The sequence below is a fragment of the Zootoca vivipara genome, chromosome 16 (assembly GCF_965207765.1).
Source record: "Zootoca vivipara chromosome 16, rZooViv2.hap1.1, whole genome shotgun sequence".
Taxonomy (NCBI): Eukaryota; Metazoa; Chordata; class Lepidosauria; order Squamata; family Lacertidae; genus Zootoca; species Zootoca vivipara.
Genome location: NC_142599.1, coordinates 35,732,172 through 35,759,767, shown reverse-complemented (window position 1 = coordinate 35,759,767; position 27,596 = coordinate 35,732,172). Strand labels below are relative to the sequence as shown.

General features: G+C 44.9%; 3 protein-coding genes across 3 annotated transcripts; 2 read left to right on the top strand and 1 right to left on the bottom strand.

Annotated features, from left to right (window-relative positions):
- Positions 1-510: 510 nt before the first annotated feature.
- Positions 511-2,372, top strand: LOC132591382 (uncharacterized). The gene is made up of 2 exons (XM_060269857.2): positions 511-667; positions 1,507-2,372. The coding sequence occupies exons 1-2, from the start codon at positions 572-574 to the stop codon at positions 2,053-2,055; spliced, it is 645 nt and encodes a 214-aa protein (XP_060125840.2). The 5' UTR covers positions 511-571; the 3' UTR covers positions 2,056-2,372.
- Positions 2,373-7,698: 5,326 nt separating this feature from the next.
- On the bottom strand, positions 7,699-12,031 carry LOC132591338 (uncharacterized). Its single transcript, XM_060269598.2, has 2 exons — positions 11,913-12,031; positions 7,699-8,504 (listed from the first exon to the last, which is right to left on the bottom strand). Exon 2 carries the CDS (start codon positions 8,484-8,486, stop codon positions 7,935-7,937), a length of 552 nt encoding a protein of 183 aa, XP_060125581.2. The 5' UTR covers positions 8,487-8,504; positions 11,913-12,031; the 3' UTR covers positions 7,699-7,934.
- A 4,279-nt stretch (positions 12,032-16,310) lies between these two features.
- On the top strand, positions 16,311-18,029 carry LOC118077810 (uncharacterized). The gene is made up of 2 exons (XM_035101536.3): positions 16,311-16,405; positions 17,245-18,029. The coding sequence occupies exon 2, from the start codon at positions 17,263-17,265 to the stop codon at positions 17,791-17,793; it is 531 nt and encodes a 176-aa protein (XP_034957427.3). The 5' UTR covers positions 16,311-16,405; positions 17,245-17,262; the 3' UTR covers positions 17,794-18,029.
- The last annotated feature ends 9,567 nt before the right edge of the window (positions 18,030-27,596 follow it).

The following is a 27,596-nucleotide window of genomic DNA, read 5'->3' as shown; positions in this document are numbered from 1 at the left end:
CTCGGAAATGTATGCATGTATTTCAAGACCGGTGTTATGTGGTCTTGGCGGCTGCTCCCAGTCACCAGTCTAGCTGCCGCATTCTGGATTAATTGTAGTTTCCGGGTCACCTTCAAAGGTAGCCCCACATAGAGTGCATTGCAGTAGTCCAAGCGAGAAAATTCAACCTGGATCAAATTTCTCCCCCAATCTTACCTCCAACAGCTGAGGTTAAAAAAACACAAAAACTGCTATGTGTTGCGCACAGAATGACTAACTAAAATCCTGGATATAAAGGTCAATTAGACTTCTGAGAAAATCAACAACTATTTTGAAAAAAATGGGGACAAAGCACCTTTTGATCCGCCTGCCAGGAGGAACAGACAAGAATTTTTTATTTTTCTTAAGCTTCTATTAACTTTGTCTTGCGGAAGAATGCCTATGAAGAGATTGAGGTGCTGAGAAAACACTTAGCACTTTTGCCTCGTTTCTTAATTAGGGCCATGATGCATTCCAGAAATTGCTTACTAATTAAAGCCTGAGGGGAAAGGAGGCGTATCCAAGCTGGATGTGGAACCACCAGCAGATGTAGATGAAATGGTATAAAAGGTCTCCTTTAGCTGAGATCTTCCAACAGCTTCCTTTGGCTTCATCTCCTTCACTTCACTTCTACTCCTCTGAGACTTTGGTAAGTCAAGTGTGCGCAAATATGACGTTATATTTGAATGATTCTTGCAGTGGCCAGAGGGTTCAGGTAACTGAACTCCAAGAGAAGGCTAAAAATCTATTACTCTGTGAATTGGGTAGATCTTCCACCAGGAACCTTACACTCTTAAGTTGTTGGCTGGCTTCTTTTCTATATGTACCTTATGAAATCAAGTATTTACCTGCCTGATACTGAGAGTGTTAGTCTATCTAGCTCAGTTTTGTCTACCCTGACCAGCTGTAGTTCTCCAGAGTTTCAAGAAGAGAATCTTTACCAGCTCAATCTGCAGATCTCAGAAAATGAACTTGGGATGTTCTGCATGAAAATCACATGTTCGGCCCCTGAACAATTGTCCTCCCCATAAAATTAAAGTAAGGTTCTAATCTTCATGGTTCCAAACAAATAACCTACACGAATGAGCATAGGGAGTTGTCCTATACCATGACAGACCATTGGAACCCCTAGTTCAGTTTTATCTACTCAGATTGGCTGTTGTTCTACAAGCCTTGAAGCAGGGGATATTCCTAGACCATCCTGAAATTACCAGGGATTGGATTTGGGATCCACAATGAAGAGAAGGGCTGTAGTAACAAAAGCAGAGAACAATAAAGGTTTCAGGCATGAGGGCTTAATGTTTTCAGAATTATCAAAGACAGCTGATTTTCAGTCATGGAGAAAGGAAGATGGTTTGAGTTTAGTGAACCAGGAATGGGAAAAATATCCTAACACCTGAGGATCATTATGTCTGAAATATTCTCCCCACTGTCCATTGAAGTGATGTACCCTGTGCTAATTTTGTCCCTTGGTGTTTTTGGTTTCAGACTCACCTCCATCCAACAATGGTTGACTGTGGTCCATCCTGTGCTGTCCCATCCTGGGCCTCCACCCCCACTGTTGGGTTTGGATCAGCAGGAGGTCTTGGCTATGGTGGTCTCAGCTCTGGATTTGGAGGTCTCGGCTCTGGATTGGGAGGTCTCGGCTCTGGATGGGGAGGTCAGGGCTTCGGATTTGGAGGCCTGGGCTATGGATATGGAGGTGCTGAAAGAGCAAGCAATCTTGGCATCCTAGATGGGATCATCCCTAAACCTGTCAACCAGATCCCACCAGCAGAAGTCGTGATCCAGCCACCTGCCTCCATTGTGACCATCCCAGGGCCCATCCTCTCTGCCAGCTGTGAGCCTGTGGCTGTTGGAGGCAACACTCCATGTGCCGTTGGTGGTTCTGGGCTTGTAGGAGGCTATGGCTACGGGTCAGGTCTCCTTGGAAGCAATTTTGGTGGCTTCCTTGGAGGTTCCCAATTTGGTCTGAGGAGGGGTGGACTCTTTGGAAGAAGATCCCTGCTGGGGCGTCGTGGCAGTGTGTGCAATTAGATATATTGAACTCTTGAAGAACATATGTGTGATGTTGACAGGAATGACCCTCAACGGAAAAAGATGATGCAGATCCACCATTATTGAGTGTCTCATTCTGGATTCTGAAATCTGAGCTTTGGGGACCATCATCAAGCCAACAGCTTTTAAATGGCTTTCAGCAACCTTTCCTTCCTCCTTTCCAAGTATTCCCTCAAAGTCTATAGACCAATAAGAAGTTCCATTGTGTGTGCCTTTTCCTTGCTCATTTCTGCTTCTTGTACAATTGCCCACTCAATATCTTCCACATTTTCATTAAAGCTCATTCTGAATTTGAACATCTCTCTTTCTTGGTTTGTTACCTTCCCTTATGTCTCAGAAGGAAAAGGGGGGGGAAGGGTATTCTCTCACACTGGAACAGTTTGGAGTATTTTGGCCTATTTCCTGAGCTAACCAAGAACCGAAGGGAGGACATACTAGGCTCATAAGTTAGTGGGAAAGTGGGAAACTGCATGAATTCAATATTTATCACATTTGTATCCCACCCTTTCTTCAGGGAGCTCAAGGTAGAATACATAGTTCTCCTCCTCCCCATTTTATCCTCACAACAATCCTGTGAAGTTTGTTAGGCTGAGAGTAAGTTGAGTGGCACAAGCTCACCCAGTGACCTTCATGGCCAAGTGGGGCTTTGAACACTAATTCTCCAGGTATTCGTCCAACACTCTAACCACTACACAACACTGGCTCCTTGGGCTTCCCAAATGTTGCTAAGGTACAACTCCAATCCTCCCTGGCCACTGGTTGTACTTTGTTTTGGACTTAATAATAGCTATTTCTTAAAGTCTAACAGGGACCTAGTTAAACTTTTTTGGGGTTGGAAGGTGGATGCTCTCTGTGCAACGGGGTCAAAGAGAGAGCCTTACTGTTGACTTAGGAGAATCCCTTCATTATTGAGGAGTTGGAGAACAGGTATATAGGAAGCTGCTTCACATTGAATCACACTGTTGGGTCCATCTAGATCAGTGCTGTCTTTAGTGACCGGCAGTGGTTTTCCAGAGTTCCAGAAAGGGTTCTTTCCAAGCTCGACTTGGAGATGCCAGGGAGTGCCTTCTGCAAGCAAAGCAGGTGCTCCACCACTGCAATATGGTCCTTCCTGTAGAAGTAAAATAGAATCCCAGTCCTTCTGATTCTGAATAAAAGGCTGGTTTAAGTAGGGGCATCAGGAGCTACTTTGTATGGAGGGCCGGGCAAAGCCTTGCCTGATGAAGTCTCTCCCCTCAAACTATTGTGTACTTATTTATTGCATTCTTATCCACGCTTCAGCCAAGATAGTTTGCTGAACAGTCTGCTGAGATTATCAAGCCGGTCCCTGCCCTTCGGCTTAAAACTAAAAAAGACACAACACAAGTCAAAAGTTGCTGGTTCCAAGTGAGCTCCCATTTCCTCCCTCCCTGCTCCCTCTGCCGCAGCCTGGTGGAATTACAGAAGTTAGCTGATAGTTGGCTGATAGTTGGCAGAAGGAGGAACTGTTCTCTTAATGTATGCAACAGAGTGGTTTTGCTTCCCTTCTCTTTCTCTCTGCTCTCTCTGCTGCAGCCTGATAGAGTGGCATTGGTGGGCTGAAAGCTGGTAGAGGGAGCTACCCTAATGAAGCAGAGCTGAGGGAGGGGCCCTGCTTCTGTGCCCCCACCTCTGCTGAAATCTGCTGAGATAATAATAATAATAATAATTTTTTTATTTATACCCCGCCCTCCCCAGTCAAAAACCGGGCTCAGGGCGGCTGACACCAACAGAATTACAATAAAACATAAAAACAATTAATTAAAATACAGATTAAAATACAGTATTAAAATTAAAGTGCAGCCTCATTTCAAGTAGGCCATAAATCCAAGCCATGAAGGAGAAAAACACAGGGGTCAGGCTGAGTCTAACCCAAAGGCCAGGCGGAACAGCTCTGTCTTGCAGGCCCTGCGGAAAGAAGACAAATCCCGCAGGGGCCTGGTCTCCTGGGAAAGAGCGTTCCACCAGGTTGGGGCCAGTACTGAAAAGGCCCTGGCTCTAGTAGAGACCAATCTAGCCATCTTATGACTCGGGATCTCCAGAATATTATTATTTGTGGACCTTAAGGTCCTCCGCGGGGCATACCAGGAGAGGCGGTCCCATAGGTACGAGGGTCCCAAGTCGCATAGGACTTTAAAGGTCAAAACCAGCACCTTAAACCTGATCCTGTACTCCACCGGGAGCCAGTGCAGCTGGTAAAGCACTGGATGAATGTGATCCCACGGCCGGGACCCTGTAAGGAGCCTCGCCGCGGCATTCTGCACCCACTGGAGTTTCTGGGTCAGCTTTAAGGGCAACCCTGCGTAGAGCGAGTTACAATAGTCAAGCCTGGAGGTGATCGTCGCATGGATCACTGTGGCCAGATCGGGGCGAGAGAGGTAAGGGACCAACTGCTTGATGCGGCGGAGATGGAAAAATGCCACCTTTGCTGTGGATGCAACCTGCGCCTCCATGGAAAGGGAGGCGTCAAAGGTTACACCCAAACTCTTGACAGAAGGCGCTGGTACCAATTGAGCCCCTGCAAAAGATGGGAGTTGGCCCCCCAACCCCATGTCGCCCCGACCTAGCCAGAGGACCTCTGTCTTCGAAGGATTTAGCTTCAGTCGGCTCCCACGTAGCCATCCAGCCACAGCTTCCAAGCACCTGGTGAGTGTGTCTGGGGCCGAGGCAGGGCAGTCGTCCATCAACAGATAGATCTGGGTGTCATCAGCATATTGATGACAACCCAGCCCAAAACTCCAGACAATCTGGGCAAGGGGGCGCATAAAGATATTAAAAAGCATTGGGGAAAGGATTGCGCCTTGCGGGACTCCACACACCAAGGGGTGCCGCGGCGACAACTCCCTCCCTAGCACCACCCTCTGTCCCCGACCTGAGATGAAGGAACGCAGCCATTGTTGGACTGTGCCCTGAATCCCCACGTCGGCAAGGCGGTGGTCTAAAAGTTCATGATCGACCATATCGAAGGCTGCTGACAGGTCTAAAAGAATCAGCAGTCCCGACCCACCTCGATCCAGCTGTCTACGGAGATCATCTGTTAAGGCGACCAGAGCTGTCTCGGTCCCATGACCAGGGCGAAAGCCGGACTGAAATGGATCTAGAGCCGATGTTTCATCCAGAAACCTGCCAAGCTGTTCGGCAACCACTCTCTCAATTATCTTACCCAGGTACGGAAGATTCGAAACCGGGCAATAATTGGATAGATCTAAAGGATCTAGAGATGTTTTCTTTAAGAGTGGACGCACCACTGCCTCCTTCAACTCCTCTGGGAAAGTCCCTGTGCCCAGGGACAAGTTGATGATCTCACCCAGGGGGGCCCGTACCTCATCTGGACACGCTCTAATCAGCCAAGACGGGCACGGGTCCAGGGAGCAAGTGGTGGGCCTTCCAGCTCGGAGGAATCTGTCTACATCGGCAGGGAGTATCTGATCGAATTGGTCCAATACTGAACTCGAAGACAGTCGAGGGGCCTCCAGTTCCGTTATTGTATCCAAATTGGCAGGGAGGTCACGGCGGAGTGTCAAGACTTTCTCCACAAAAAAGCTCGCAAATGCCTCACAGCTATGGGTCAAATTCGTATTTAAATTTGGCTGTTCCTCTAGGGTTGTTAGAGACCTAATTATTCTAAAAAGTTGTGCTGGGCGAGAGCTAGTGGATGCGATGGAAGCTGAGAAGTAGGACTTTTTTGCAGCTTTCACCGCCATCTCATAGGCTTTCATAAGTTTCCTGTAAGATGTTCTTGAGGCTCCGTCGTGAGCACGCCGCCATACTCGCTCTAGCCGTCTAAGGTCCCGCTTCATTTTCCGAAGCTCCTCGGTAAACCAAGGGGCCCAGTTTCGGCGGGGTCGTAGAGGGCACTTAGGTGCGATCTCATCGATGGCCGCCAAGAGCCGGTTATTCCAGTTCTCGACCAGCTCTTCTAATGAGCCGCCAGGGGGGAGCAGGGTCCCGCAAGGCCTGACGGCTGAGATGGCTGCTGCAAGATAACAAGTGAGGGAAAGGAAATGACCGATGCAGCCGGCATCTCAGGACAGAGCAGGTTCTCCCCTTAAAGGAGAACATGGGTTGCGGAAGGGTTAACAAGACATCCCAGGGTTGGTTGGGCGGGTCAGTTTGGATAGCCACATGTGTGGTTGGTTGGCACACCAATTGGTTGGCTGTTGCTGGGGAGTTTAGCATGTAGCAAATGATAGATTGACAGTCTTAGCCCTATATGTGCTTAGCGAGCAGCTTTTAGTTCCACTTTGCTGCTTGCAACAAATCTCCCGCCTGCCCTCCACTAATTTTAGATGTTCTTTGCATTGACCTTGCTGCGCCTGTCATGGGGTCACCTGTTTTGGATCAGGGGCCTGGTAGGAATTTGCCCACTTGGCTGATTGGCTGGTGCCGGGGGGGGAGGGGGTTTCCTACTGCGTAGCAATAAGTCACAACTTGTAAGGTTGGCGGTTAGGCATTGGTTCAAATTGGATGGTGGAGGGGTATGGATTTTGGCTGGGCCTTCCCCTCATGGTTGCTGATGCCTTTAGGGGTATTCCGTTAAAGAAATCCAGGGGCTCTACATGTTTGTCGGTTTATCCCCGTTAGGGGCCAGGGCCATCCATGAGTCTCGGGGAGCATCGGAGGGATGAGGTCAACGGTGTGGGCCCCTGCCCCGACCTCTCTCAGAAGGGTCCTTACCTACTGGCTCCCCTATTAGGCTAGTGGGAGTCAGATCTGTCCCAGGCGGCCTCAGACACTGGGAGCTAATCTGGATGCCCTTTGTGACCTTTGTTGTTTTGTGAGGCAACATCTTTGTGGAAGTATCTAGATCTTCTCTTAATAAAGTGATTCCTGTACCTGTGTCTAGAGATGCCCAGTATGTGCTGTTATTCATTAAAACTTCCTCCATTAACTCAGTGTCAAAGTTTGCAGCTTTCTCAAACCTCATTTTACAGAGTTTAACCTTTTGGGAGGGCTTTGGGGGAGATGTCTACAGCCTTTGCCCTAGAGCTAGGGCACTAGGTGTTACCAACCTGACTTTCGACATTTCCAGAAGATGTGGCGATTGCCACTAATTTGGACGGCTTTAAATTCAGATTACAAATCAATAAATGAAGACAAGGTTTAAATGTGCTTAGTATATTTTTTTAACTCGTGTATGCAATAATTTAAAACTGTATCAAAATACAGTATCTGACTGAGAGGCTGGGTAATCCTGCACCATTTGACTACATTATCTCCCATCAAAAAATATGCTATTGTCCAAAGTCTTGTAACATACTGATTACAAAAGCTACATTCTACAATACATTCCACACGATGTACATATGCAAATGTTGCAAAACTACAAAAGATTATCCAGCTATTATGACTGTTGCTCTCTGAATAAATAATGGTTTGAGGCACTCTGAAAGGGGACCCAGCACTTGTTTTGAAAAAGGGGAAAATGATAATTCTCTCAAGGCGAATGTACCTTATTCTAACCACATAGAACTAAACCATTCAGGGGGCCAGAGAGAAAGATGTCCTGCAAATGCACTGGTTTTAGTTTGGCCAAAAACTGCTTCAGACACCTAGCTATGCGGAACTGAGGCTCTACATTTAAAAATCAAGACAAACAGGTGATCAGAATGCAGAACAAGCTTTATTGAAAAGGTCAAAGAAAAAGCATTGAAATTTTATAAGGGGCAAAGAAGACAATCGGTGTAGAAAGATCTTTTTCTTCTGGACTCTAAAGCAAAGAATGAAGGATGAATTCCAGGAGTGATTGCTTGAATTCAGCTCTTCTGAACCATGGCCAATACAGCTGTATCAAGCTCCGTGGATATCAGTTCAGGATATACTTCTCGGGTTTAATTGGCCTATGCACAGATGCTACCACGACGCCCAAACTTCCTTCCAAGGAGTGCCCTCCTCCCGGAGCCCAAACCATAGCCCCAGCCCCCAGAGCTTCCAAGGAGGCCAGACCCATAGCCCAAGCCCCCAAATCCATAGCCTCCTACTACCCCAGAGCCACCAACAGCACATGGAGTGTTGCCTCCCACAGCCACAGGCTCACAGCTGGCAGACAGGATGGGCCCTGGGATGGTCACAACGGAGGCAGGTGGCTGGATCACGACTTCTGCTGGTGGGATCTGGTTGACGGGTTTAGGGATGATCCCATCTAGGATGCCAAGATTGCTTGCTCTTTCAGCACCTCCATATCCATAGCCCAGGCCTCCAAATCCGAAGCCCTGACCTCCCCATCCAGAGCCGAGACCTCCCAATCCGGAGCCGAGACCTCCAAATCCAGAGCCGAGACCTCCCAGTCCATAGCCGAGACCACCATAGCCAAGACCTCCTGCTGAGCCAAACCCAACAGTGGGGGTGGAGGCACAGGATGGGACAGCACAGGATGGACCACAGTCAACCATTGTTGGGTGGAGGTGAGTCTGAAACCAAAAACACCAAGGGAGAAAATAAGTGTGGGGTACATCACTTCAATGGGGATGGACCACAGTCAAACATGGCTGAAGAAGAATCTAAAGCATGAAATTGAACAACTGAGATGAATATGGACCATGAAAACCAAAGAAGACCAAATAATTATAAAAGCTCAGATATAAGGTACTAGCTGACCCGGCCACACATTGCTGTGGTTCTTTCCTGTGATCCCCACCCTGTCCCGATCCATGACGTATCCTGCCCCTCCTCCCTCCACCCCGGCTCATCCCTGTGTTTCGGTAGGATACCCTTTCCTCTGTTGTCCCTGGGGAGTGTTGGCCCCTCCCCCATGTATCTCCATACTTTGGCCCCCACCCTTGGAGAAGGAACTGTTAAGTTCTGGGTTTTATTTCCCAGCATGCACTTCTGTCTGAGCCCTCTGTTGTCCCTGGGGAGTGTTGGCCCCTACCCCCGGTAGCTTCCTACATTGGCCCCCAGCCTTGGAGAAGGAGCTGTCAGTTTCTGGGTTCCATTTCCCAGTATTTACTTTTGTCTGAGCCCTCTGTTGTCCCCTCCCCCCTGTATCTCCATACATTGGCCCCTGCGCACGCATCATGAGCATTTCTATATATTTAGATTAAGGATCGGGGGTGATGATGTGCCCTGGGAGGCAGAGATCTATTTAAAAAATCCTGAGGGGGGGGGTGTCAAATAGTGAAGCCCCATAGCAACAGACAGGCCCAGTTAGATGGAGGGGGGGTCATATGGGCCACTTGGCGTGGGCCTCCAAATCAAAAGGGAGTCTCGGTCTGCATATTCACAATCAGTAAAATGAAAAAAGTAACAAAAGGGTTAAAAACAGGGCCACATTATCTTATCTACCTGGCCCAGGCCTCTGTCTGGCCCTGCAAGGGCCTGGCAGCAGAAGGCGCGTTCTGAAGTACCTGAGTTGTTCAGTTCCATAAAAAACCCAGGAAGTGGCAAGGGGAAGGTAGGGGATTGTAAATCGGGGGTGCAAATATCTGGGGAGAGAAAGTGCATGGTTGTTGTTGTTTTTTAAAAAAGACACAGAGGCTTACAATCAGTTGTTTCTCCTAAAATAAAACATACCCATAAAATAAGCCATAGCAGGATTTCTAAGCATTTGCGCAATATAAGCCATACCCCAAAAATAAGACATAGTGATAGGAGCAGTTCTGGAGGGCCCCAAGGAAGAGGCAAGGCTGGACGCGTAATAAAAAATAAGACATCCCATGAAAATAAGCCAATGTGGGGTTTTTTTAGGAATAATAAATATAAGACAGTGTCTTATTTTCAGAGAAACACGGTAAAGCCTTGGCTAAAAGGGGCACGACTGCCCTTACTTAAAATGGCCGCCGTAGCCTCGCATGTGACACAACGGTCACTGAATTATGAAGCGAAAACCCCTCGCTGTGCCCCCAAGTGCGTGTTAGGAGAAATGATGAACGACTGCCTAATGCTGCCAGGCGTTTATTAATGCAGCCACCGGGACAGGCTTTGGTTGGGCTTGGGGTGGAATGGCTGTTTTAGTGGCTGTTGGACAGTTGCTCCCCCCACCCTACGTCAGCCCATGACCTATTTGGGCTCCTCCTCCCCCCAGGGCTCCCCCCAGGGCTCCATTCGGGATAGTATTTAAAGGGTTATAGAGCTGAGGCCTAGTCTGTAAAATGGAGCCTAGGCCTAGTCTTTAGGCTGTAAAGTAGAAGCGAGGCCTTGGCTTGGACTAGTATTTAAATGTGACCTGAGGCCTCCGCCCTGTATCTCCATTCCTTGGCCCTGGCCTGACTCTGTGGGTTGTCTGGTAATAGACCCCCTTCAGATCCCCCTGAGCCTCAGAGCCCCCCTGTTTTACAGGATCTTGTGGCGGAGGCAGGGTTTGTGGGTGTGGTGCATTGTTGTGGCTAATCCCTGTGACTGGCCCCACGTGTCCCGATCCATGATCTATTCTGTTTCTCCCCCCCCCCCTCCGTGACCAGCGTATCTCATGACGTTTTGAAGGATTGTATTTATTGGGGGGGGGGGTATTGCTGCTAAATTGTAAAGTAAAAACCCATTGCCGTGCCCGCAAGTGAGTTGCTGTGGGTTATCCTCCCCCCCCCCCCGGGCCTAGTGGGGGCCTACATAAACAGAGGCCGTGCTGCAGTCTGTGACAATGGCAGCCTTGGTGATTTCAGTTGCTTGGTTGATGATGATGTCATTTGGTTTGTGGGTGTGGCTTAGATTTCACAGGAAGGGAGGGGGTGGAGGAGGGTATTACGCCACTTGAGGGCGCTGTTTGAGTTGGTGGGAAAGCAGGTCTGTACCTGCGCAGGTGTGCGATTTGAGGTTTTTTTGCCCCCAACAACGCTCTGGGAGTGGCCTGGAACGTTGTGTCAAAATTTCAGGACGATCGGTCAAGCGGTTATGGAGAAACTTATGGAGAAAGCTCAGATATAAGGTATATTGGGGGAGTCAGTGTGTAGTCTTTTCTGATGTTGCAGACTTCAACTCCCATCAGATCCAGCCGGCATGAACGACAGAGAAGGGTTACAAGACTATAGGAACCTCACTATAACTACTGAGTGAGAACTACACCCCTATGGTAGACGCTGTAGAAAAACAAGAAAATACTCACATACCTTATTAGGCTGCTTCCATGATCGTGCTCTGAATAAAAAAGCATGCTATGTCAACAATTCTATCAAAAACATTTTTTGACAGGCTGGACCACAGTCAAGTATTATTGATCCAGGTGGGGGTGAATATGAAAAAATAAAGCAGCAATCATTTATCTATTCACCTGGGATTAAGCATTAGTGAATACAATCAGGTTTACTTATCAGTAAAATGCAGAGTTTTGTGCTTGTGTTCTAAAAGGCAGAAGTGTGTGTGTGTGTTTGTGTGTGTGTGTGTGTGTGTCAATGACATTTAGGAAGAGAGAGAATAGAAAGCTGGTGCCACCTTCTAAATATCACAATTATATTTAACAGGCATAGATGACATTACCATGGAGATCTTCTCCTGCTGTGTTTGCTAAGTGGCACAACCAGACTTTAGCTCCCATCTGCCTCAGCCACCATAGACAATGGTCATGGAATATAGGAGCTGTAGTTCATAAACATCTACAAAGCCCCTGGTTCTCCTTCCCGGTTCTAGACATATGCCCAAAGAATCAGGGGTGACTTATTTAATGAACCTGCAGGGTGTGAAGGAGGGATGGGGAAGCTGTGGCCCTGCGGTTGTTGCAGGATCGCAAGTCCTCTCAGCCAGCATTCCCAATGGACAAGGATGATGGAAGCAACATTGCAAGGACCACAGGATACCCATCCCAGCTCTAATTGGAAGAGCCATCTGGCCCTACTTCAATGTGAACCTACGACAAGCTTGGAAATATCACCCCAAGAAAATGGGCTTACCTGCTGCTTTGGTGAGATGTAGTGAAGACAGGAGAGTCAGGTGAAGCTGTTGGAGAAACTGGGAGAACTTCGAGCTTTTATACAGTTCTGCAAGCCGCCCCAGTGACCAAGGGACTGCCTCTTCTGACTAATCTTTTATTTCGTTGTTGACAATTTAATGTGCAAAATTACTTCACTAAGCACAAAAGGTCACAACATTAAGTGGTTGCAATAATGAAAGACTAATAGTCTCAACACCATTCCCCCTCCCTTCCTTTTAATTTTGCTGACTTCCAGTCTGATGCTTGAAACCAGATGCACCCAGAGGGAGCAGATAGAGATCTTCAAAGTTCTTTCTTTTTTTAAATTCTTCTTTACATTTCATATTTAGTAAGTTCTAAATCTTATATAAACTCTAAATTTGCTTCAATATTATCATTTTACTATATCTATTATATCATATCTTTTAAACACTCAGTCTATATCTTACTTCTTAAGTAAAATATCTTCCAACAATGCTTATTTTCAAACCCTTGTATTATCTACAACTTCCTTGTATCTCCCTCACTACCATTAAATCAATCTATTACATGCTTATTTTTCAAATAAATTTTAAATTTCTTCCAGTCTTCTTCCGCTGCTTCTTCACTCCGATCCCGAAGTCTCCCCGTCAACTCAGACAGTTCCATATATTCTATCAATTTCTTCTGCCATTCATCCACAGTTGGTAATTCTTCATTCTTCCAATTCTTTGCCAGTAATATTCTTGCTGCTGTTGTGGCATACAAAAAGAAAACAACATCTTTCTTAGGGATATCATCCCCCGTTATCCCAAGTAAGAAGGCCTCTGGATTCTTAACAAAAGTGCTTTTCAGCACTTTTTTCAGTTCATTATAAATCTTTTCCCAGAAGTCTCTCACTTGGGGGCATGTCCATCACATGTGGAAGAAAGTACCTTCTTGCTTTTTTACATTTCCAGCACTTATTGCCTTGTTTATGATAAATCTTAGCTAACTTTACTGGAGTCAGATACCATCTATACATCATTTTTATTAAGTTTTCTCGCGGTAAATTTCATATTTTGCTTCCATAACCTTTCCCACTCCTCCACCATGATGTTGTGCCCCACATCATTTGCCCATTTTATCATCACACTTTTTGTTTGCTCATCCGTTGTATGCCATTCCAACAATACATTATACATTTTTGATAATTTTTTACCTTTGGAATATAACAATTCTGTTTCTAATTTAGACTTTTGCATTTGAAAACCAACTTTTTTATCCATTTTAAACATTTCATTAATTTGATAATATTGAAACCAATCCCTTACTTTACTCTTCAACACCTCATATGGTTTTAGCTTTATCTGATCACCGTCTTCCATTAGGATATCCCTATATCTCAACCAGTTTGTTGACATGTTCAGTCTTTTTGGGGTTTTAGCTTCTGCCGGTGAAAATCTTCAAAGCTCTTTCATCAGCTTAAGGGACTCTAGGACATCATCAAAGATTTTGCATATGCATACCGGATTCCCAGAGATCTCCATTATCAGTGTCCTCATGAAAATCCATCAGCACACAATTGTATTGAATTACACATTTCTGAAGTGCAATTCTCTTTAATATCATACATTGTTGTGCCTTCTTTTCTTTAAGATATGTAGGCATTGTAGGCACAGTTTACTCGAATGTATTCATTTTGCTACCCATTACAGTGCTACCTTGGTTCTCAAATGACTTAGTTGTCAAACAAATCAGCTCCCAAACAACAAAAAACCTGGAATTAAGTGTTCTGGTTTTTGAATGTTTTATGCCCAACGCAGCTAATAATAATAATAATAATAATAATAATAATAATAATAATAATAATAATAATTTATATCCCGCCCATCTGGCTGGGTTTCCCCAGCCACTCTGGGCGGCTTCCAACAGAAAAATGAAATAAAATAATCTATTAAACATTAAAAGCCTCCCTAAACAGGGCTGCCTTCAGATGCCTTCTAAAAATCTGGTAGCAGTTTTTCTCTTTGACATCTGATGGGAGGGTGTTCCACAGGGCGGGCGCCACCACCCAGAAGGCCCCCTGCCTGGTTCCCTGCAACTTGGCTTCTCGCAATGAGGGAACCACCAGAAGGCTCTCGATACTGGACCTCAGTGTCCGGGCAGAACGATGGGGTGGAGACGCTCCTTCAGGTATACTGGACCGAGGCCATTTAGGGCTTTAAAGGTCAGCACCAACACTTTGAACTGTGCTCGGAAACGTACTGGGAGCCAATGTAGGTCTTTCAAGACCGGTGTTATGTGGCCTCGGCGGCCGCTCCCAATCACCAGTCTAGCTGCCGCATTCTGGGTTAGTTGTAGTTTCCGGGTCACCTTCAAAGGTAGCCCCACGTAGAGCGCATTGCAGTAGTCCAAGTGGGAGATAACCAGAGCATGCACCACTCTGGCGAAACACTCTGGAAGCTCCTGCAGCCAATCGGAAGCCACACCTTGGTTTTCCAACAGTTTCAGGAGTCGAACGGATTACGTTTGAGAACCAATATTCCACTGTACTTGGACAACTGTGCTGGGAAATGCAGACAGCTACAGATTTTGTAGCATAGCAATGCTTCAGTTTGCACATTGTTCCAAAAAGGGTGAATAAATTTTGTTTTTCTTTAAGGGTCAATTGAATTGAATTTCTCTCCCATTCCTAGACTCACCTTGGTCCTTGGTCCCTACTGTCATAGTAGTGTATATGGTTATGACAAGATATCACTGCACTCCCATCAGCCCCAGCCAGCATGGTCAATAGTAAAGAATTATGTGAGTGAAATCCACAAAAAAAAAAAAACTAGCGGGGATCCTTTTGGCTACCTCTGCACTGCTTAAATTAAGCCTAAAGCAACTACATCCAATCCAGGAATGGGGAATTTGTGGAACCCGGAAACTACAACTAACCCAGTCACCCCTTTTTATGTTCTTAAATCCCTGGTTCTTCGAAAACAGCTGGCACTATATTAACCTTTTATTTCTTCAAATATCTTCTTTGAAAATAATTCCCAAATATTTGTGGAAATTCTCATACTCTTTCATGCTTTATTACATACACTTATCTATACCTCGGTATATGATACGTTTGCATCATTGAAGACTGGAAGAGCCTTGTTCTCAAAGACCAACCAGATGTCTATGGGAACGTAGCGCGAACTTAGCATAACAGCAACTCTTTCCCGAAAAAACAATTTTCTCGATTATAATGCATTTTTTGTATTTTATTTTCACTTAGTACAGTATGTCCATTATTAGGCGCAATTTTGTACACATCACCTGGCTGCAGAACGACATGGAAATATTCATGAAAGTGTGGGTTCATAGGACTACACTGCTTCAATTGCTATACCGTTTCATAATGATAATAATAATAATAATAATAATAATAATAATAATAATAATAATAATGATTTATTATTTATACCCCTCCCATCTGGCTGGGTATCCCCAGCCATTCTGGGCGGCTTCCAACAGAAAAATAAAATAAAATAATCGATTAAACATTAAAAGCCTACCTAAACAGGGCTGCCTTCAGATGTCCTCTAAAAGTCTGGTAGTTATTTTTCTTTTTGACATCTGGTGGGAGGGCGTTCTACAGGGTGCGTGCCACTACCGAGAAGGCCCTCTGCCTGGTTCCCTGTAACTTGGCTTCTCACAGCGAGGGAACCACCAGAAGGTCCCCGGCCCTGGACCTCAGTGTCCGGGCAGAACGATGGAGGTGGAGATGCTCCTTCAGGTATACTGGACCGAGGCCTTTACGGATTTAAAGGTCAGCACCAACACTTTGAATTGTGCTCGGAAACGTACTGGGAGCCAATGCAGGTATTTCAAGACCAGTGTTGTGTGGTCTTGGCGGCTGCTCCCAGTCACCAGTCTAGCTGCCGCATTCTGGATAAATTGTAGTTTCCGGGTCACCTTCAAAGGTAGCCCCACATAGAGCGCATTGCAGTAGTCCAAGCGAGAAAACGCAACCTGGATCAAATTTCTCCCCCAATCTTACCTCCAACAGCTGAGGTTAAAAAAACACAAAAACTGCTATGTGTTGCGCACAGAATGACTAACTAAAATCCTGGATATAAAAGTCAATTAGACTTCTGAGAAAATCAACAACTATTTTGAAAAAAATGGGGACAAAGCACCTTTTGATCCGCCTGCCAGGAGGAACAGACAAGAATTTTTTATTTTTCTTAAGCTTCTATTAACTTTGTCTTGCGGAAGAATGCCTATGAAGAGAGTGAGGTGCTGAGAAAACACTTAGCACTTTTGCCTCGTTTCCTAATTAGGGCCATGATGCATTCCAGAAATTGCTTACTAATTAAAGCCTGAGGGGAAAGGAGGCGTATCCAAGCTGGATGTGGAACCACACATGTAGATGAAATGTAGATGAAATGGTATAAAAGGTCTCCTTTAGCTGAGATCTTCCAACAGCTTCCTTTGGCTTCATCTCCTTCACTTCACTTCTACTCCTCTGAGACTTTGGTAAGTCAAGTGTGCGCAAATATGATGTTATATTTGAATGATTCTTGCAGTGGCCAGAGGGTTCAGGTAACTGAACTCCAAGAGAAGGCTAAAAATCTATTACTCTGTGAATTGGGTAGATCTTCCACCAGGAACCTTACACTCTTAAGTTGTTGGCTGGCTTCTTTTCTATATGTACCTTATGAAATCAAGTATTTACCTGCCTGATACTGAGAGTGTTAGTCTATCTAGCTCAGTTTTGTCTACCCTGACCAGCTGTAGTTCTCCAGAGTTTCAAGAAGAGAATCTTTACCAGCTCAGTCTGCAGATCCCAGAAAATGAACTTGGGATGTTCTGCATGAAAATCACATGTTCGGCCCCTGAACAATTGTCCTCCCCATAAAATTAAAGTAAGGTTCTAATCTTCATGGTTCCAAACAAATAACCTACACGAATGAGCATAGGGAGTTGTCCTATACCATGACAGACCACTGGAACCCCTAGTTCAGTTTTAACTACTCAGATTGGCTGTTGTTCTACAAGCCTTGAAGCAGGGGATATTCCTAGACCATCCTGAAATTACCAGGGATTGGATTTGGGATCCACAATGAAGAGAAGGGCTGTAGTAACAAAAGCAGAGAACAATAAAGGTTTCAGGCATGAGGGCTTAATGTTTTCAGAATTATCAAAGACAGCTGATTTTCAGTCATGGAGAAAGGAAGATGGTTTGAGTTTAGTGAACCAGGAATGGGAAAAATATCCTAACACCTCAGGATCATTATGTCTGAAATATTCTCCCCACTGTCCATTGAAGTGATGTACCCTGTGCTAATTTTGTCCCTTGGTGTTTTTGGTTTCAGACTCACCTCCATCCAACAATGGTTGACTGTGGTCCATCCTGTGCTGTCCCATCCTGGGCCTCCACCCCCACTGTTGGGTTTGGATCAGCAGGAGGTCTTGGCTATGGTGGTCTCGGCTCTGGATTGGGAGGTCTCGGCTCTGGATTGGGAGGTCTTGGCTCTGGATGGGGAGGTCAGGGCTTCGGATTTGGTGGCCTGGGCTATGGATATGGAGGTGCTGAAAGAGCAAGCAATCTTGGCATCCTAGATGGGATCATCCCTAAACCCGTCAACCAGATCCCACCAGCAGAAGTCGTGATCCAGCCACCTGCCTCCATTGTGACCATCCCAGGGCCCATCCTCTCTGCCAGCTGTGAGCCTGTGGCTGTTGGAGGCAACACTCCATGTGCTGTTGGTGGCTCTGGGGTAGTAGGAGGCTATGGATTTGGGGGCTTGGGCTATGGGTCTGGCCTCCTTGGAAGCTCTGGGGGCTGGGGCTATGGTTTGGGCTCCGGGAGGAGGGCACTCCTTGGAAGGAAGTTTGGGCGTCGTGGTAGCATCTGTGCATAGGCCAATTAAACCCGAGAAGTATATCCTGAACTGATATCCACGGAGCTTGATACAACTGTATTGGCCATTGTTCAGAAGAGCTGAATTCAAGCAATCACTCCTGGAATTCATCCTCCATTCTTTGCTTTTGAGTCCAGAAGAAAAAGATCTTTCTACACCAATTGTCTTCTTTGCCCCTTTTAAAATGTCAATGCTTTTTCTTTGACCTTTTCAATAAAGCTTGTTCTGCATTCTGATCACCTGTTTGTCTTGATTTTTAAATGTAAAGCCTCAGTTCCGCATAGCAAGGTGTCTGAAGCAGTTTTTGGCCAAACTAAAATCAGTGCATTTGCAGGACATCTTTCTCTCTGGCCCCCTGAATGGTTTAGTTCTATGTGGTTAGAATAAGGTACATTCGCCTTGAGAGAATTATCATTTCCCCCTTTTTCAAAACAAGTGCTGGGTCCCCTTTCAGAGTGCCTCAAACCATTATTTATTCAGAGAGCAACAGTCATAATAGCTGGATAATCTTTTGTAGTTTTGCAACATTTGCATATGTACATCGTGTGGAATGTATTGTGCAATGTAGCTTTTGTAATCAGTATGTTACAAGACTTTGGACAATAACATATTTTTTGATGGGAGATAATGTAGTCAAATGGTGCAGGATTACCCAGCCTCTCAGTCAGATACTGTATTTTGATACAGTTTTAAATTATTGCATACACGAGTTAAAAAAAATTAAGCACATTTAAACCTTGACTTCATTTATTGATTTGTAATCTGCATTTAAAGCTGTCCAAATTAGTGGCAATTGCCACATCTTCTGGAACGGTGGAAAGTCAGGTCGGTAACACCTAGTGCCCTAGCTCCCCAGTTAAAATGGCAAAAGCTGTAGACATCTCCCCCAAAGCCCTCCCAAAAGGTTAAACTCTGTAAAATGAGGTTTGAGAAAGCTGCAAACTTTGACACTGAGTTAATGGAGGAAGTTTTAATGAATAACAGCACATACTGGGCATCTCTAGAGACAGGTACAGGAATCACTTTATTAAGAGAAGATCTAGATACTTCCACAAAGATGTTGCCTCACAAAACAGCAAACGTCACAGAGGGCATCGAGATTAGCTCCCAGCGTCTGAGGCAAAGATTTATTGGAGAGGGAAAGATGAGCCAAAATTCTTAGGCAGAATGTACTGGGAACAGGAGAGAAGGTTTACCCTGTCACTAGGAGTCAAAAGGTAAAAGCTGCTGTAGGCATACTTGGGGACTGTTTTCCGCTGAGGTGGAGTCCTTGTCTAATATTCAGGGAGCAAATTCAGTTTGTGATGAAGCAGATACAGAAAGAGATGGATTCAAGAATAGCAGCTCTCTCCTCACCAGACTTTGCTAAAATGACTGACTTCAAAAGTAAATATAGACAGAAGCTTGAAGCAGTTCCTTTGACTGATGGAGTAAATGTATTTTGGGGGAATGGATTTTATTGTTGGTTGTGGATGCCTAGAGAGTTGTGAGCCAGACATCTTGGAGAGTGAAGTCAAATGGGCCTTAGAAAGCATTGCTAATAACAAGGCCAGTGGAAGTGATGATATTCCAGCTGAACTATTTAAAATTTTAAAAGATGATGCTGTTAAGGTGCTACACCCAATATGCCAGCAAATTTGGAAAACTCAGCAATGGCCAGAGGATTGGAGAAGATCAGTCTACATCCCAATTCCAAAGAAGGGCAGTGCCAAAGAATGCTCCAACTACCGCACAATTGCGCTCATTTCACACGCTAGCAAGGTTATGCTTAAAATTCTACAAGGCAGGCTTAGGCAGTATGTGGACCGAGAACTCCCAGAAGTGCAAGCTGGATTTCGAAAGGGCAGAGGAACCAGAGACCAAATAGCAAACATGCGCTGGATTATGGAGAAAGCTAGAGAGTTCCAGAAAAACGTCTACTTCTGCTTCATTGACTATGCAAAAGCCTTTGACTGTGTCGACCACAGCAAACTATGGCAAGTTCTTAAAGAAATGGGAGTGCCTGATCACCTCATCTGTCTCCTGAGAAATCTCTATGTGGGACAAGAAGCTACAGTTAGAACTGGATATGGAACAACTGATTGGTTCAAAATTGGGAAAGGAGTACGACAAGGTTGTATATTGTCTCCCTGCTTATTTAACTTATATGCAGAATTCATCATGCGAAAGGCTGGACTAGATGAATCCCAAGCCGGAATTAAGATTGCCGGAAGAAATATCAACAACCTCAGATATGCAGATGACACAACCTTGATGGCAGAAAGCGAGGAGGAATTAAAGAACCTTTTAATGAGGGTGAAAGAGGAGAGCGCAAAATATGGTCTGAAACTCAACATCAAAAAAACCAAGATCATGGCCACTGGTCCCATCACCTCCTGGCAAATAGAAGGGGAAGAAATGGAGGCAGTGAGAGATTTTACTTTCTTGGGCTCCTTGATCACTGCAGATGGTGACAGCAGTCACGAAATTAAAAGACGCCTGCTTCTTGGGAGAAAAGCAATGACAAACCTAGACAGCATCTTAAAAAGCAGAGACATCACTTTGCCGACAAAGGTCCGTATAGTTAAAGCTATGGTTTTCCCAGTAGTGATGTATGGAAGTGAGAGCTGGACCATAAAGAAGGCTGATCGTCGAAGAATTGATGCTTTTGAATTATGGTGCTGGAGGAGACTCTTGAGAGTCCCATGGACTGCTAGAAGATCAAACCTATCCATTCTTAAGGAAATCAGCCCTGAGTGCTCCCTGGAAGGACAGATCGTGAAGCTGAGGCTCCAATACTTTGGCCACCTCATGAGAAGAGAAGAATCCTTGGAAAAGACCCTGATGTTGGGAAAGATTGAGGGCACTAGGAGAAGGGGACGACAGAGGACGAGATGGTTGGACAGTGTTCTCGAAGCTACGAACATGAGTTTGACCAAACTGCGGGAGGCAGTGCAAGACAGGAGTGCCTGGCGTGCTATGGTCCATGGGGTCACGAAGAGTCGGACACGACTAAACGACTAAACAACAGAGAGTTGTGAAGCACGGCAACAAATGGTAGTTTCTCAAAAGTGTAAAGGTAAAAATAACAGTAGTATCACAAGCTCATTGGAAAAAAGAGTCTGGGAGGGAGAGAAGAGATCCCAGCAGGCTTTAGGGATGCCAAAATTATCAATCTCTTTTAGAAAAGGTGATAAAATGGATTGCGGAAACTATTGGTGCATCTCTTTATCAGCTGCAGCCAGCAAAATTCTTGAAGGATCTTAGCAAACACTTCCTGAATCCCAAAATGGTTTTAGACCTTCTAGGGGGACAGTGGACATGATTTGATTTTCACCTCTCAACCGTTTCAAGAAAAATGCAGAGAGCAAAACCAACCCCTGTATATGGCGTTTATTGACCTTACTGCGGCTTTCGACACTGTAAATTGTAATGCCCTGTGGACTGTCCTTCTGAAAATTGACTGCCCATATAAATTTGTAAACATCATTCAGCTCCTCCATGATAGTATGACAGTGACAATCACAGATAATAATGGCTCTCAAAGTGAACCATTCACGGTGGAATCAGATGTTAAACAGAGTTGCGTTACTGCCCCAACTCTATTCACTATTTTGATTGCCACGATCCTACACTTTGTGGAGGGGAAACTCCCCACTGGAGTCATATATCAAAGAGATATATGAAAGCTTTTTAATCTGAGTAAGCTGAAAGCAAAGAGTAAGGTTACCATAACTTCCATCATAGAGCTTCAGTATGCTGATGACAACGTAGTATCTGTACACTCAGAGGATGACCTCCAAACCACCCTAAATATCTTTGCAGAAGCTTACGAACAACATGGCCTATTGTTCAATATCCAGAAAACCAAAGTGCTGCACCAACAAGCACAAAACAACCCCTCTGCAGTGCCACAAATGCAACTCAATGGTGTAACGTTGGAAAGTGTGGAGTGTGGATCACTTGTCGATCACATTTTACCTGGGCAGTTATCTTTCCACAAGGGCTGTCATTGATGGTAAAATCCAATTTAAAAGAAAAATATGGAATTAGAATGGCCACATATAAAGATCTGATTAAGGAGAAAGACAATAAATTGGTAATTAAAGATGATGAGAAAATTAAACAACACCTTACGGGTTGGATCCAATACCATCAATTACATGAAGTGTTCAGGACAGATAAGAAAAATTCCACTGCCGAACAGCTCTTACTGACAGGAAGTTCTTCCTAATGTTTAGGTGGAGTCTTCTTTCTTGTAGTTTGAATCCATTGCTCCGTGTCCGCATCTCTGGAGCAGCAGAAAACAACCTTTCTCCCTCCTCTATATGACATCCTTTTATATATTTGAACATGGCTATCATATCACCTCTTAACCTTCTCTTCTCCAGGCTAAACATACCCAGCTCCCTAAGCCGTTCCTCATAAGGCATCATTTCCAGGTCTTTGACCATTTTGGTTGCCCTCCTCTGAATACGTTCCAGCTTGTCAGTATCCTTCTTGAACTGTGGTGCCCAGAACTGGACACAGTACTCCAGGTGAGGTCAGACCAGAGCAGAATAAAGTGGTACTATTACTTCCCTTGATCTAGATGCTATACTCCTATTGATGCAGCCCAGAATTGCATTGGCTTTTTTAGCTGCTGCATCACACTGCTGACTCATGTCAAGTTTGTGGTCTACCAAGACTCCTAGATCCTTTTCACATGTACTGCTCTCAAGCCAGGTGTCTCCCATCCTGTATTTGTGCCTTTCATTTTTATTTTATTTATTTTTTTGCCCAAGTGTAGTACTTTACATTTCTCCTTGTTAAAATTCATCTTGTTTGCTTTGCCCAGTTGTCTAACCTGTTAAGGTCATTTTGAAGTGTGATCCTGTCCTCTGGGGTATTAGCCACCCCTCCCAATTTGGTGTTGTCTGCAAACTTCCTCAGGATGCCCTCACTCAGGGAAGAGTGTGGAAATTTTCACAGCTTGATCCGGCTGCCTGTCTGCCTCTGGTTCCATCCTCCTCCCCCCGGAGGCTGCTTGCCTGCTTTGTTGCCACATTCTTCCTCCTTGGCATCTGATGCTGCTGAGGCTGAAACAGCAGTATTGGCCAGAGGTATGCAGCAGAGCAGCACAGCTGCTGGAGAGGGGAGGTGCCCTGACCTCACCTAGCTATTCCTCAGCAGCTTCCTCAGCCCTTGTACTCACTTTTCCGCCTGCCTGTGCCACCTGCCTGCTGCTCTGTCATCATGTTGCAGTTGCCACCTATGAGAACTACACCATGACAACAGTTTTCCCTTACAGAAACATAGCAGATAAGAAGAGGCAGGGGGTAATCTTTGGCTCGTATTTAATTTGGGATAGTAAAAAGACCTTCCACAATGTGTCCATTCTCACAATATGTAAGAGTTGTAGCAGGGTGAAGATACAAGCAGTCGTTGTTAGTATGAGTTTTGGAGTCTTAGCAGTGTGGTTTTGTTTTAATATCAGAATTCTTGAAACCTATGCAATCAGTGGAAAATTTATTTGCATTCCTTCTTATATATCTATAAAAATTTAAATTCATTTTCACTTTTAACAATTTTCATCATACATAAGTCATAATCATTTTACAAACAGGATTCTCAGAATCCCCCAACTTCCCTCCATGGTTTCCCTATATATTCTTTTCAAATTGCATCATGTCATATTCTCCATATTTTCTTAAAACTCAGTTTTTTATCATAGTTCTCGTTTCATTGCAAGTGTTTTTTTAAAAAAATTCCTGCCAATGTTTTAAATTGTTTACAGTGTTCTTTCAAGTGACTTATAAAATTTCCCCATTCTTTATTAAATTTATTGTCCTCTTGATCTCTGATTTTCCCGATCATTTTCACCATTTCAGCATAGCCCATCATCTTTATCAACTATTCTTCTTTTTGTAGGTAGTTTGTCCTTCTTCCATCTTTGGGCAAGTAGGATCCGAAATATTTATTTGCATTCTGTAGCTCAGGACTGCAATGCCCCAAAGACCGCCTCTCCCCATATAAACTGGCTCAGAAAACTGTGGCCATCCCAATGATGATGGATTCCAACTCCCAACATGCCTGAGGGTGGACCACACTGGCTGATGAGGAGTTGAGAGTCCAATAAATTCAGAAGGGGGAAAAGATCTCCCAACCCCAATAAAGGGAATGGGGACACGTGGAACCTCCCTGAGAAGGCATGACTGGGTTTGTGCAGCTCATCTTTTAATGTCTCATCAAAATCTCTTGAGGAGGAACCTTCAGATATTAAGACAAAGATCCCAACTGGCCAATTTTAAGGACGGTTCTTTATTAGAACCTTTTCCCTTGCTTCTGGTGTTGCTGACCTACAAGAGCTGAGCTGACGAAGCACTGAGTCAGAATTTCTCCCAACATCCCTCAGGGATTTCAAGGCTCTTGGCTAGGCAGCTCCACACATGCTAGTTCAGAACAGATCGAGACGTTTCTTTGCCTAATTGCTTCATGGCTTTACCACATTCTCTGTGATCACAGCTTCCCAAGGCATCAAGCGGCCAGTTCACCTTCTTCTCTGTTAGCATTCTGCTGACTTAATGGCTGTTACCAGTAGTTGGAAGAAAACACCTCTGACACTGTTTTTTAATTGCAACCACCACCTCAACAAATCCATGGATTTTTTTGCACATGGAATCATTCCTGAAACTCAAACTCAGTTTCACCTGTTGAAAGGCAAGAGTGAAGGCATAGAGATCAACTGGTTGGTTTTCACTGATGTCTATACTAAGCTGAAAACTCGCTCCTTCAGAGGGAATGTAAACCTTGGGGTTGGACTAGATGACCCTTGAGTCCCTTCCAACTCTAAGATTCTATAAGTCATCAAAAGCAGGCAACCTCCTATCCATCTGATCTAGGGAACTATTCACCGACTCAGTCTTATCTGAACTGAACTTCTGTTTATTGGTCCTTATCCAGTCTCTTACTGAGGCCAGACAATGGTCTAGTGCAGGCTTCCTCAACCTCGGCTCTCCAGAAGTTTTTGGCCTACAACTCCCATGATCCCTAGCTAGCAGGACCAGTGGTCATGGATGATGGGAATTGTAGTCTCAAAACACCTAGAGGGCCGGAGTTGAGGAAGCCTGTTCTAGCACATCCACTGCCTCACCTGCAGATATCAAGAAGAAGCAGAGCTCTGCGTCACTAGCATATTGGCGGAAACATACTCCAAAACTGTATACAACTCCACTCAGCAGTTTCATGTAGATGTTAAACAGCATAAGCAATAAGATTGAACCCTGAGGAACCCCATATTGAACAGCACTCACCAAGCATAATCCCCTGGAAAAGACCATCTAAGTCGGACCATGCCACCCAACCCTAACTCATACTATTGCTCAGGCATAGGCAAACTCGGCCCTCCAGGTGTTTCGGGACTACAACTCCCATGATCCCTAGCTAACAGGACCAGTGGTCAGGGATGATGGGAACTGTAGTGCAAAAACATCTGGAGGGCCGAGTTTGCCTATGCCTGCTATCGTTCCAGAAGGATATCATGATTGATAGTATCGAAAGTCACTGAGAGGCTGAGGAGAATTGAGTTTTTGTGGCTTGGGCTGGTTCACGGTCCTGCAGATGCCACAGTGGGCTGGACTGCATGCACAAACGCTATTTCCGGTGCTCTTTCTGGCGTGGGGAGGTGTGTGCAGCTTCCCATTGGCTGCAGGAGCTTCCTGTAGCCAATGGGAAGCCAGCCAGCGTTGCAAAAGGCGGTCACTGCTCTGCTCCGCAACTGTTTAGCATGGCGCACAGGAACCACCCGAGTGGGGGTCCCAAAGGGGGTGACAGGGTTCCATGGGCCAGTTAAACGACCCCCATGGGCTGCTTGTGGCCAATGGGCCTTAGGTTGCTGACCCCTGGTTTAGTTGGTTTGGAAATAGGTCAGAGATGGGATGGGTCTCTGCCAACTCTTACAACTGTTACCCCAACTGGAGCTCCACCGACTCACATCAGCACCAACAAATGTGGCCAAGGGACATGGATGATGGGAGTTGTAGTTCAGTAATATTTGGAGGGTCACAGGTCCCCCACACCTGATGTAGTTTCAAACAAGGTGGGATGGAAGAAACTGTTCAGTTTTGGTTCTCATTTCTATCTCTCTCTCAAATTCAATTCTTCACATTTAAAGAGAAATTCACCAACATTTTGGTGCAACTTTTGCTTACATTTTGTATGCTAATTTCACTATCAATTTTATGCACATTTCCCTTTAATATACACATTTTTTGTACAGATTGGTTGGAGGAACACATATTCAAATATGAAGAAGTGAATGTCTTGAAGGTCGTGTGTGTTTCAGATCACCCTTTCTTGAGACATGCTAAATTATTTCTCATTAAAATGCAGACATAATCAAATTCACCCCCAGTCCATGGATGTAACCTTCTGTACACAAAGGCACATTTCTTTACAAAGCAATTTAAAACATAATGGTGCAGTTATTTGAGTTGGCTTCATCATTTTTTAATGAGGACTATTAAGCTACTGCTACCAGCACGTAGCATGTGTTGCAAATAAATTACGAACATTACAAGCATTAAATGATGGAAAGATTATAATGAATGCTTTTTGAAGTGCTTTGATGATCTGGGTGTAAATTGAAGAACACCATGCTGTGGACAATGATAGAGGGAAGATTAAAAATGTTAAGAGTCTTCATACTGCATTGTGGCAAAAGCAGGTTAATCCTTAAATTCCTTCTGCTTAGTCAAGCAAATTTCTGCACATGAAAAAAAAATTGTCTCCAGCAAAGGAGAAATTTTACGAGAAAAGGGTTGTGTCCTAACCAGTAGGGAGGCTGGAAGAAGAGTATAAAAGCTTAGACTTCTCTCCGAAATTCCAGCAGCTTCGTTTGACTCTCCCATCTTCACAACAGCATCTTCCCAGAGAAGCAGGTGAGTATGTTTTCTTGTAGGTGTTTTCATTTCTATAGAAAGTTTGGGTTTCCTTGGAGGTATTTTCATTCTTATAGAAAGTTTAGGTAAATCTAGGCTTAGCTGGAACTTCCGCTAGACTCTACAATTCTTCAGTACTGGGATAGCTAACTTTTGACCATCCAGATGATTCTGGATTAGATTACCACTTCCATCCCTTTGGACCATGCTGATCTGGTCTGGTGGAAGTTCTAGTCCAGGAACATCTGGAGGGCCATAGATTCTAAATGGGGTGATGTAGAATTTCCCCCCCCTTACCTGTAACCCACCAGATGATGCTAGACTACAGCTCCCATCATTATTGATCATCATTGGTCATGGTGGCTACTTCCAATGGGAGCTGGAGTCCAGCAACATCTAGAGTCCCACAAGTTAGATTTGAAACAGTGCTTTGAAACACTGACAGCTTCTTACCTAGATGGTTCAGATGCTCCCTGAATACTGGTTATTGTAGACATCCCAGAAATTTCAGGCTGGGCAGTGTTGAAAACGAAATGCTGGACAAATTGAGATGTGGGGTCTGATCTGGCATGCCATTTAGATTCTTTGTCCCACCCTCTTTTCCTACTCCCGCCCCCAAGTGGCCTCCAAAAAGTTGTCGAAAAGGGATGTAGGCCTCGGGTGGAAGAGGGTATCCCACCTCAGAAATAAACTCTAAAGAAGTAGGGGAGCTATTACGATACACTGAAAAGACAGGCTCTCTCATTTGTATAATAAGGCTACAGAGATTGTGCAGTGAGTGGGAGAAGACGCAAACTGCATACACCCTTTGCGATTCTGATGCATATCTGTTTCTCAAAATTTGTTCTAGATTCATCCCATCACTGAAACCATGGTTTCCTGTGGCCCATCCTGTGCTGTCCCATC